This window comes from Malaclemys terrapin, chromosome 7 (genome assembly GCF_027887155.1).
Source record: "Malaclemys terrapin pileata isolate rMalTer1 chromosome 7, rMalTer1.hap1, whole genome shotgun sequence".
Lineage (NCBI taxonomy): Eukaryota > Metazoa > Chordata > Testudines > Emydidae > Malaclemys > Malaclemys terrapin.
The window spans coordinates 77,692,450-77,704,493 of NC_071511.1; the positions used below are offsets into that span (position 1 = coordinate 77,692,450).

The 12,044-nt window shown below is 48.3% G+C and overlaps 1 protein-coding gene across 1 annotated transcript in view; it reads left to right on the forward strand.

Moving 5' to 3' along the window:
• The first annotated feature begins 10,911 nt into the window (after positions 1 to 10,911).
• Positions 10,912 to 12,044, forward strand: part of BICC1 (BicC family RNA binding protein 1) — a 211,339-nt gene continuing 210,206 nt past the window's right edge. Inside the window, exon 1 of the mRNA XM_054034620.1 lies at positions 10,912 to 11,234. Within this exon, the coding sequence (XP_053890595.1) occupies positions 11,036 to 11,234 (199 nt within the window). The 5' untranslated portion in view covers positions 10,912 to 11,035. The remainder of the gene's footprint in view (positions 11,235 to 12,044) is intronic.

Here is a 12,044-nt window from a genome sequence, read left to right on the forward strand (position 1 = left end):
GAGGAGGGCTTTTATTTGCTGGTATCTTAGCTTGGCATAGAAGAGCATTCCCTTATATTGGGCCAGACTGTGATTCCCTTAGATACTGAAATGAATGGCAGCTACCTGTGAAGTGAGGTGAGTAAAGGTACCACAATCCAGCCCATTTTCACCTGTTACTTTTGCAGAGCTTATATGGGTGCTAATTTATGTTTTAAAAATCCAAATAAATAAATACAGTAAGGCAGGCGAAAGAGCCGTAATATATGTATACAATCAACATCAACACTAAAACTTCACCTAAAATAAGCAAAAAACAGAATTAACTTCCCTCCATAAAATTATTAATATATAATTTTTAAAATTCAATATCCCCCCTTTTCTTCTTCAACCCCCTATCTCAGAACTCTGGGGCTATTTTCTGTGCCTCTTGGCAGGTTGTAGTCCTCCTGTGATTGGCTGAAGCATCCTGGGTTTGTAGAATGTGGAAATGGCAGGCATAGATAGCCTTTGCAAATGCTACAGGTGCCTAATGCACCTGGCTGAGTCACATGCAGACTGGGTTGGCTGCCGCCTGGTGAACCCTATGCACGGACTTACCCCTAATGTAATCTGAGTGGGTCTTCAACCATAATCTCAGGCTAGTAGGTTATCCTCTTCAAGCCATAAATGGCCAAATCGAAGTGAACAGATGACTAGGTTTAGCAGGGGAAGGGGAAGGAAAAAGGAAAGGAGGCAAGCACAATTGTTCCCCCTTCTGTGTGCAGCCAGTATTTAGCTTCACAGTGCAGCTGCTGCCATGAGATGGGCCATAAATCCACTATTTAGTGGTTCTCACTGCCCTGTCAATGCTTCCTCAGGCCTAGTACTGGACCCAAACACTCTCTAGCAGTGATCCCCTATGGATCCAAATTTTGTGGCTCCATGAGATTCAGATCATATCTCAGGATTCATGGATCCTGCTTAATTTTCCCTTCATGGTATCCATTTCACTCCCATTTGTGTATCATGCAATAGACTTTCTATATAGGTTAGGTCAGATTAAAGCTATGTCAAAAGTCCCTTTCATTTATCTATATAGCTATGTTTTTTCTGAGATTTGTAGCTGTTATGTATATATGTGGTAAGGAAAAGAGACTAGAATGAAAAAAGGGAGGAAAGAATGTAGGAAAATAGGAGCAATATGCCAAAATGAGAAAGATCCTGTTATTCTTTTCTTTGATCAAGCTACTAGCCACACAAAAATGGCCAGCATAAGTTGTGTGCCAAAGTCAATTTCAACTGATGTTCTCTCTAGCCATCAGATCCAGTATCTGCCAACTTCCTCCCATTCTCCCCAGTTGTATCCACATACAATATTGTTTTAACCATTAAGAATGTGGTTTTCTACTTAGATTAAGTTCTCTGTGTAATTTACATTTTATCCCTCGGTTGAACTATATAGGAGAAATAGAATATTTTTATACAGTACAGGACACTATGCTGTATATATAATCAGTACAAATTGTAATAACCAAAACTGGGTGGGTTTTGGTTTTTTTGCCAATTTACATGGACTTAAATAAAGAAACAAAGGGTCCTCTTTTTATTTTTAGTAGAAAACCACATCATGAAGTGGGTTTATTTCCAATTTAAGGGAAATGGTTAGGAACTAAATTGGATAAATCATTTTCAAAGAGACCCATAATCTCTTTTATTGTTTACATGGCTGATGAAAAAAATACTGCTGTATAATATGCTGTGTGATATGTACCATAGCCAGATATGTGGAAAAGTAGGTGCACTCCTTGGCTCTAGTTGAGAGATTTGATAAAATGCAAAGGTGGTGAACTCCTACACTGAGAATCTAGGACTATACATTTCACCAGCCTATGGATGAATTCTGTGGAGCAGGGGCAGACAGGGTAAAAATATCTACTGTATATGCCTAACTTTCAGAATGCTAAGCAACCGTAACTGCCATTCACTTCAAGAGGAATTACAGACACATTTCACTCTGAAAATCAGGCCCATATTGCCTACCTATCCCGGCCTCTATAACAGCTAAAAATTGATACTATTTTGGCTGCTGATGACCTGGGATGGAATATCAGAGTCCTTTCAACTTCAAGCTGATTTGATGTGAGCACTGACCTCTTCCACATGTGTGGCACGGAGTGGAATTTGGGTAACATCAGTATTACACTGGATTACTTCCCTTTATTTATACTAATTTATAAAATATGCCTTATGCCTCTTTTTACCTCTCTAAATGCATACAAAAAACTGAATACAACCATAAAATGTATGACTCTTAACCAAGAAGGAAAATGATATTTCCCTCTCCAATGAATATCCTTCCAAACTATCCTACAAGCAAATTCTTGGTAAGAGATATGGGTATCACACTGTGTCCTGATGACTTTCATATGCTGTCAAATCACTGGGACTCAAGTGCTAGAGTTGATGGCTTGCCATTAAGAATGTTTTGCTACCTGGATGTTTAATAAATGTCAAATCTTAAGTGCTCCAAAAGACATACTGCCAGGATGGCACCTGGGAAACAAGTAGTGTCCCAAGTAGCCAGAATTGAACCCATGTGGGGCTTTATAAATCAAAATCAACACCTTGAATCACACCTGGAGGCAACTAGAACACCAGTGCAGCTCCTGAAGAAGTGACTTTCCACATTTATTACAGCTAACAGTGGATAACAGGTGAGCAATCACTTTCTAAATCAGTTGTAACTTCTGAGCTGCCTTCAAGACTATTGTAAAGAGCATTACAGTAATCCAGTTTAGAAGTCACAAAGGTCTGGACTGCAATGATGAGGTCCGGAACTGAAAGGAAGGATCGCAAACATTGCAGAGTTCAAGATAATATACGGTGCTCTTTGGCATTGACAGCACCTAAGATTCCAGCAAGAGATAGGGGTCAAGAACAGCCCCTAAACTGTACACTTCTTGAGAAAAGGCAAACCACCATTAACTGAAGCGGAACCATCCCTGCCAAAAGCTCAAAATCTTTCTCCCCATGCCCCAGTAACAATCATCTTTCAGTTCATCTCGGCCTGGCAGTGATGTAAGCACAGGCACTGCACTATCCAGATATGATGGAAATGACATGAGCTGTGTGTCATCCGCATACTGAAGACACTATAGCCCCAATTGCCTCACTATCTCCGTTAATGCCTTCTCATACTTGTAGCAAAACAGAGGCTTGAGGAACCCCATACGAGAGATACCTAAGAGCAGTTATGAATTAATGTTAGCATTATTATTATTTTTATTATAATTATATATTATTTATTATATGCAAGCATCTAGGAAACCAATTTAAGGATTAGGGCACTATTATATCCTGTACAAACAAGTAAAAGAAACAGTCCTGCCCCAGACAGATTACACTCTATGTGTCAGAGCTTGTCTACAAGTGGAGTTATTCCAGAATAGCTATTTCACATTAATTTCACTCCTTTATTCTGGAATAACTTTTACATGTAGACAAACTTTCAGACGGGATGCAACAAGGGCATAAATGCACAGAACCACACTGCGTGACTCTCAGATAAGAAAGAAAGGAACCACTCTAGAACAGCATTAGTGTCCTCTAGACTATCCAAGGACTACAATCAAGATAAAACTTCACATGCAGTGGTTTCAAAAGTTACTGTCAGAACTTAAAGCATCAGCATGTACAACTGATCATTGCCAATCATCATAGTGATGATCTCTCATCATATCATAGAATCATAGATGTTATAGACAGAAAAGTATTTTAAGTCATCCATTCTATCCTCCTGCTGGCATATAATGAATTGAGTCCACAGTACACATTGTGGAAAGGCAGATACATCAGCTGAAGGCTTGTCAACATGGGAAATGTTTCCAGTTATACTAGTATAATTACACCAATATAGTTAAGGGTATGTCTACACTACGAAATTAGGTCGAATTTATAGAAGCCGGTTTTATAGAAATCGGTTGTATACAGCCAATTGTGTGTGTCCCCACATAAAATGCTCTAAGTGCTCTAGTCAGCGGACCGTGTCCACAGTACCGAGGCTAGCATCGACTTCCGGAACATTGCACTACGGGTAGCTATCCCACAGTTCCCGCAGTCTCCGCTGCCCATTGGAATTCTGGGTTGAGATCCCAATGCCTGAATGATGCAAAACAGTGTCGCGGGGGGTTCTGGGTACATGTCATCAGGCCCCTCCCCCTCCATCAGAGCACCGGCAGACAATAGATTTGCGCCTTTTTACGTGGGTTACCTGTGCAGACAACATACCACGGCAAGCATGGAGCCCGCTCAGATCAGCTCACCGTCACCATATGTCATCTGGGTGCCGGCAGATGTGGTACTGCATTCCTACATAGCAGCAGCAGCTAACTGCCTTTTGGCGGTAGACGGTGCAGCATGACTGGTAGCTTTGGGGCTGGCAGCCGTAGGGCTGCATTGCACCAGCCCCTTGCCTTGGCTGTCAATCATGGGCACCTGGGCAGACATGCAACTGTCTTGATGATAATGGCTATCAGTTGTAGTATGCTATTTTCTGCCAATCACCCAGTATTTTCTGCTAAGCACCCAAAAGAGGCCGAGGGCGATCTGGGGCTGGCAGACGTGGGGCTGCATTGCTACACAGCAGCAGCCCCTTGCCTTTTGGTAGAAGATGGTATATTACGACTGGTATCCGTCGTTGTCGTACTGCAGTGGCTATCAGTCATGCTGCACCGTCGGCTGCCAGCTTAAGATGTAAAAAATAGATTTGTTCTGTATTCATTTGCTTCCCCTCCCTCCGTGAAATCAACGGCCTGCTAAACCCAGGGTTTTCAGTTTAATCTTTAGGGGGGGCCATTCTGTGTGACAGTTGTTTGTGTTTCTCCCTGATGCACAGCCACCTTTGTTGATTTTAATTCCCTGTACCTGTACGCCATGTCGTCACTCGGCCCTCCCTCCCTTCCTCCTTCCCCTGGTCCGTCAGATACTAGTTTTGCGCCTTTTTTCCAGACCAGGCGCCATAGCTAGCAGTGGGATCATGGAGCCCGCTCAGATCACCGCGGCAATTATGAGCACTATGAACACCACGCGTATTGTCCTGGAGTATATGCAGAGCCAGGACATGCCAAAGCGAAATCCGGACCAGCTGAGGAAGAGATTGCAGCGCGGCGACGAGAGTGATGAGGTAATTGACATGGACGTAGACCTCTCACAAGGCACAGGCCCCAGCAATGTGGAAATCATGGTGTTACTGGGGCAGGTTCATGCCGTGGAACGCCGATTCTGGGCACGGGAAACAAGCACAGACTGGTGGGACCGCGTCGTGCTGCAGGTGTGGAACGATTCCCAGTGGCTGCGAAACTTTTGCATGCGTAAGGGCACTTTCATGGAACTTTGTGACTTGCTTTCCCCTACCCTGAAGCGCCAGAATACCAGGATGAGAGCAGCCCTCACAGTTGAGAAGCGAGTGGCGATAGCCCTGTGGATGCTTGCAACACCAGACAGCTACTGGTCAGTCGGGAATCAATTTGGAGTGGGCAAATCTACTGTGGGGGTTGCTGTGATCCAAGTTGCCAGGGCAATGAAAGACCTGGTGATATCAAGGGAAGTGACTCTGGGAAACGTGCAGGCCATAGTGTATGGCTTTGCTGCAATGGGATTCCCAAACTGTGGTGGGGCCATAGACGGAACCCATGTCCCTATCTTGGCACTGGAGCACCAAGCCACTGAGTACATAAACGCAAGGGGTACTTTTCAATGCTGCTGCAAGCCCTGGTGGATCACAAGGGACGTTTCACCAACATTAACGTGGGATGGCCAGGAAAGGTACATGATGCTTCGTCTTCAGGCACTCTGCTCTGTTTCGAAAGCTGGAGGAAGGGACTTTCTTCCCGGATCAGAAAGTAACCGTTGGGGATGTTGAAATGCCTATCGTGATCCTTGGGGACCCAGCCTACCCCTTAATGCCATGACTCATGAAGCTGTACACACATAGCCTGGACAGGAGTCAGGACCTGTTCAACTACAGGCTGAGCAAGTGTCGAATGATGGTGGAATGTGCATTTGGACGTTGAAAAGCGCGCTGGCGCAGCTTACTGACTCGCTCGGATCTCAGCGAAAAGAATATCCCCATTGTTATTGCTGCTTGCTGTGTGCTCCACAATATCTGTGAGAGTAAGGGGGAGACATTTATGGCTGGGTGGGAGGTTGAGGCAAATCGCCTGGCCACTGATTACGCGCAGCCAGACACCAGGGCGGTTAGAGGAGCACAGCAGGGCGCAGGGCGCATCAGAGAAGCTTTGAAAATGAGTTTTGTGACTGGCCAGGCTACGGTGTGAAACTTCTGTTTATTTCTCCTTGATGAACCCTCCGCCCCCCACACCCAGTTCACTCTACTTCCCTGTAAACCAACCACCCCACCTTCCCCTCCCCACTTCGAGCACCGCTTGAAGAGGCAATAAAGTCATTGTTACTTCACATTCATGCATTTTTTATTAATTCATCACAAAACTAGGGGGATAATTGCCAAGGTAGCCCGGGATGGGTAGGGGGAAGAGGGAAGGAAAAAGACACACTGCATTTTAAAACTTTAACTCTTATTGAAGGCCAGCCTTCTGATGCTCGGGCAATCATCTGGGGTGGAGTGACTGGGTGGCCGGAGGCCCCCCCAACCGTGTTCTTGGGCGTCTGGGTGAGGAAGCTATGGAACTTGGGGAGGAGGGCTGTTGGTTACACAGGGGCTGTAGCGGCGGTCTCTGCTCCTGCTGCCTTTCCTGCAGCTCAACCATACGCTGGAGCATATCAGTTTGATGCTCCAGCAGACGGAGCATCGACTCTTGCCTTCTGTCTGCAAGCTGACGCCACCTATCATCTTCAGCCCGCAACTTGCTCTGTTTATCCCGCGATTCAGCCCGCCACCTCTCCTCTCGTTCATATTGTGCTTTTCTGTAGTCTGACATTGACTGCCTCCACGCATTCTGCTGTGCTCTATCAGCGTGGGAGGACATCTGGAGCTCCGTGAACATATCGTCCCGCGTCCTCCGTTTTCTCTTTCTAATGTTCAGTAGCCTCTGTGAAGGAGAAACATTTGCAGCTGGTGGAGGACAAGGGAGAGGTGGTTAAAAAAGACATTTTAGAGAACAATGGGTACACTCTTTAATGTTAAATTTTGCTGTTCACATTACACAGCACATGTGCTTTCGTTACAAGGTCGCATTTTTCCTCTTATAGTGAGGGCCTGTCGGTTTGGTGTGAGAGATCACTCACGCAGTGCCAGGCAACAGATTTCGGCTTGCAGGCGGCCATGTTAAGCCACAGTCTTTTGGCTTTTGTAACCTTCTTAACATGTGGGAATGGTTTCAAACAGCAACGCCCTCATTTCCCATATCAAGCATGAATTGGGTTGGCCATTTAAAATGGGTTTTCAATGTAAAAGGAGGGGCTGCGGTTTCCGCGTTAACATGCAGCACAAACCCAACTAACCCCCCTCCCCGCCCACCCAATTCTCTGGGATGATCACTTCACCCCTCCCTCCTCCCCACGTGGCTAACAGTGGGGTACATTTCTGTTCAGCCGAGCAGGAACGGGCACCTCTGAATGTCCCCTTAATAAAATTGCCCCATTTCAACCAGGTGACCGTGAATGATATCACTCTCCTGAGGATAACAAAGAGCGATAAGGAATGGATGTCTGCATGCCAGCAAACACCGGGACCATACGCTGCCATGCTTTGTTATGCAATGATTCCAGACTACGTGCTACTGGCCTGGCGTGGTAAAGTGTCCTACCATGGCGGACGGAATAAGGCAGCCCTCCCCAGAAACCTTTTGCAAAGGCTTTGGGAGTACATGAAGGAGAGCTTTCTGGAGATATCCCTGGAGGATTTCCGCTCCATCCCCATACACGTTAACAGACTTTTCCAGTAGCTGTACTGGCCGTGATTGTCAGGGCAAATTAATCATTAATCATTAAACACGCTTGCTTTTAAACCATGTGTAATATTTACAAAGGTACACTCACCAGAGGTCCCCTGTGTGCCCTCAGGGTCTTGGGTGAGTTCGGGGGTTACTGGTTCCAGGTCCAGGGTGACAAAGATACCCTGGCTGTTTCTCCGCTTCCTTGCTGCTGTGAGCTATCTACATTACCTCCATCCTCATCTTCCTCGTACCCCGAACCCTCTTCCCTGTGTGTTTCTCCAGTGAGGGAGTCATAGCACATGGTTGGGGTAGTGGTGGCTGCACCCCCTAGAATGGCATGCAGCTCCGCGTAGAAGCGGCAAGTTTGCGGCTCTGCCCCAGACCTTCCATTTGCTTCTCTGGCTTTGTGGTAGGCTTGCCGTAGCTCCTTAATATTCACGCAGCACTGCTGTGCGTCCCTGTTATGGCCTCTGTCCTTCATGGCCTTGGAGACCTTTTCTAATATTTTGCCATTTCTTTTACTGCTACGGAGTTCAGCTAGCACTGATTCATCTCCCCATATGGCGAGCAGATCCCGTACCTCCCATTTGGTCCATGCTGGAGCTCTTTTGTGATCCTGGGAATCCATCACGGTTACCTGTGCTGATAGCTCTGAGTGGTCACCTGTGCTCTCCACGCTGGGCAAACAGGAAATGAAATTCAAATGTTCGCGGGGCTTTTCCTGTCTACCTGGTCAGTGCATCTGAGTTGAGAGTGCTGTCCAGAGCGGTCACAATGAAGCACTGTGGGATAGCTCCCGGAGGCCAATAATGTCGAATTCCGTCCACACTACCCCAATTCCGACCCGCTAAGGCCGATTTTATCGCTAATCCCCTCGTCGGAGGTGGAGTAAAGAAACCGGTTTAAAGGGCCCTTTAAGTCGAAAGAAAGAGCTTCGTCGTGTGAACGTGTCCAGGCTTAATTCGATTTAACGCTGCTAAAGTCGACCTAAACTCATAGTGTAGACCAGGCCTAAATCTCTGTGGTTATACCAGTATAACTCCCTGTGTGGACACTTTTATTCTGGAATAAGAATGGCTTTTTCCAGTTTTGTTTAAACTGCTTCCAAAAAGACATAAACTAAATCACAGTTTATCTTATACTGTTATAACTTTTCCACATAGACAAGCCTTGAATATATTATTATATAGCTTTTTTCCTTGATCTAGATGGCAATCAGTTATGCCCTGAAGTTTGAGGATTGATAACCCTTATTTTTTTAATCCTAACTAGTGTAACCACAGATACACTCTTATTCATATAAATGCATATTATTTTACTGAACCTTGATAAGCTATTCGCTTAAAGGGACATGTTGAATTTAAAAATCCTGGGCCAGTTTCTTAGCTGGAGTTATGCTAATTTGCATCACCTGCTGTGTCCCCATGTGTTGTAAACAAACACTTTTCTTAACATATATTACTACAAGTTAGAGTATCAAAAGTGAAAGGCATTTAAACATTTAGTTTATGTCCCACTCCTAATGCTTTTTATTTACTGTTTGCACTTCTCTCAGTTTCAACAATGAAAAATCAGTGAAGTCAATTTCAGCGTGTTGTTTGTTTGTTACACCTTCTGTGTTGTTTGGGTTTTCAAAACTGCAAATGCAATGTAGGAACATTTTGTATAGAGCTTAGGTTCTGAAAGTTTAGACTGGGGCCAATTTTAAAGTGACATCCCTTTAATTTTGTTATTGCTTAATTTTTATTTTGTAGCAGATTAAGTGAGATCAGGCAGTTGACCTTTTCACTATTCATCATTTTATATCATCTTATTATATCTGCTCTTTTTCTTCTCCTTCCTAAATGATATAGTCATATGAGCCCTGATCCTACAAACATTGAAGCATGTGCTTACTGTTTGAGAAGACTATGGCCCCAACCCTGCAGGCAGTCATTGTACTGACATAGAGTCCCCACAACTTGTGGTTCTAATACTATTCACTGACTTCTCTGGGGATGTCCTATTTCTGCTTGCCCCTATGATGCGGCATCCGCCAGGTGGGGATATAGACCCCTTCTTTCCTAATAAGGGGGTATCTCCACTTTTGCTGGGATCCTCCTGCCCCTCCTCCTCTGATGAAAATCCCTCTGCCCCCCTGCCATGTGTGGCTCCCTCCAGGATGGGTCTCCCTGTGCCATCATGATGGGTATCTCCCCCCTGAGATGGGAATCACCCATACTCTCATTATGGGCTCTCTTCCCCCACAACAGGGATCCCTCTATGTCCACTGTGGAGTGTCTCCCTTAAGATAAGGATCCCCATTATGGAGTGCACCCAGGGTATTCCCTCTGGTTGTTCCCCCCCATGATGAAGTTCTTCCCCTAGGGGGAGGTTCACCTACTCTCCACGATAGACTACTCACCCCAAGAGAATGGGGATCCCTCTGTCTCAGGATGGGGTGTGGCTCCCATGCAGGATAAGTATCTCTATACTCTAATGATGGGGAGTCTCCCTCTGGGATGTTGATCTCCCTGCCAATGATGGTGTCACCGACTCCGTTTTCCAGGGGATCCCCATCCCATGAAGGGGTGCCCCCCAGGATAAGCATCTCTCTGTCCCACCGATGGGGTGTCTTCCCGGAGTTGGAGATCCCGTGCTCCCATTGTAGCGTGTTCCCCCCACCCTCCATGGTGATGGGGTCTCTCTGGGATGGGGATCTCCTGACCCCGATGATGGGGTGAGTCCCGCGCTCCCAGGAGGGGCCGGGGATCCCAGTGGCCAGTGCTGGGTGCCCCTCACCGGGATCCCGGCCCCGCGCCGCCAGGCTCCCTCCACCCCCATGCCGAGGGTCTCCCTCCCCCGGGATCCCCTGCCCCCTCCCCCGGCCCGGGGATATCCCCTGCCCCTCCCGGCGGGCCGCGGGCTGCCCAATGGAGGCGGAGATGCTGTGCGGACTGCGGGCGGGGTGGGGGCGCCGCAGAGCCGCGGCCGGCCCGGGGACTGGCGCACTCGGCGGGGAGCCGGAGGGAGAGGCGGGCGCAGGCAGCGGCGCCGGGGCCGGGACTCTGGCAGGCAGCGGCTGGGATGAGGCGCGGGGGCGGCTGTGGGGGCAGATAGCGTCCCGCGGGGAAGCGGCCGAGTGGGGCTCGGAGCAGAGGCGGGGGCCGCCCGGCAGCGCCATGGCGGCGCAGTGCGACCCGCTGAGCGGCTACCTGCCGCAGCCGCTCTCCGACCCGGGCTCCAACAGCGAGCGGAGCGCCGACTCCCCGCTGCCCGGCTCCGAGGAGGACTCGGCTGGCCCGCGGCCCCTGCGCAGCCCCGAGTGGGGCGAGGAGCGATTCCGGGTGGACAGGAAGAAACTGGAGGCCATGCTGCAAGGTGAGCGGGGGGCGCGGGCGTGGGGGAGCCCCGGGCCGGGGAAGGCGCTGGCCGCCGGGGGCTGGGGCCGCGGGAGGGGAGCGCTGTCTCCCGCTACTGGGCTAGCGGGGGCGGGAGGTGCGTGTGGCGCTGGGGAAGCCGCGTCCCCGCAGTGGGCTCCAGCGGGTCCCCCCGGCGAGAGGCGGCTGGTCTCTCCCCTGGCAGGGGGTGCCCAGCCGCTGGCCCGGGGCCTGCCCCTCTTGCTGGGAAGGGCTGGGACGCAGGCGGGGACTCCAGTTGTGGACTCGCCTCTGCTGGACCCCCCAGGAGCTGGGACACTTGCTGTTTGACCCCGGGTAGGGGGGCGTAGCATGGCTGCTCCTGCTGGGATGTTCCAGGTTCTGCGCTTCTCCTCAAAGCGGCCCCTAAGAGACCGCGTTAGGAACGGTCCCCAGAGAGAACACTTGAAATGTCCTGGCTCTGAAACTTACTCCCCACCCCCACCCTCTCCCCGTTCCTGTTCCCTAGCACTTCCAATCCCAGATGTGGATAAACTCTCTGCTGTCTGCAGATGTCAGGGCTTACAAACCGAACTCCTCTTGGGGGTGGGAAGGGATTCTTTCATAAAGCGGTGGAGACTGAGCTCTAGTGTCACCTAAATCTCTTGCAAAATTCATCTTGAGTTACCCTCAGTTCGTAAAAATCTCACTTATTATTAATACAGGTGTCAAATTCTGTCTCTAACAACATCACTTCGCAGTTCTGTGGTTTCACCAGCAGCATCCTAACTATAAACGCTATTAGCGTTACTGGTATTGAAATAAAGCCTTG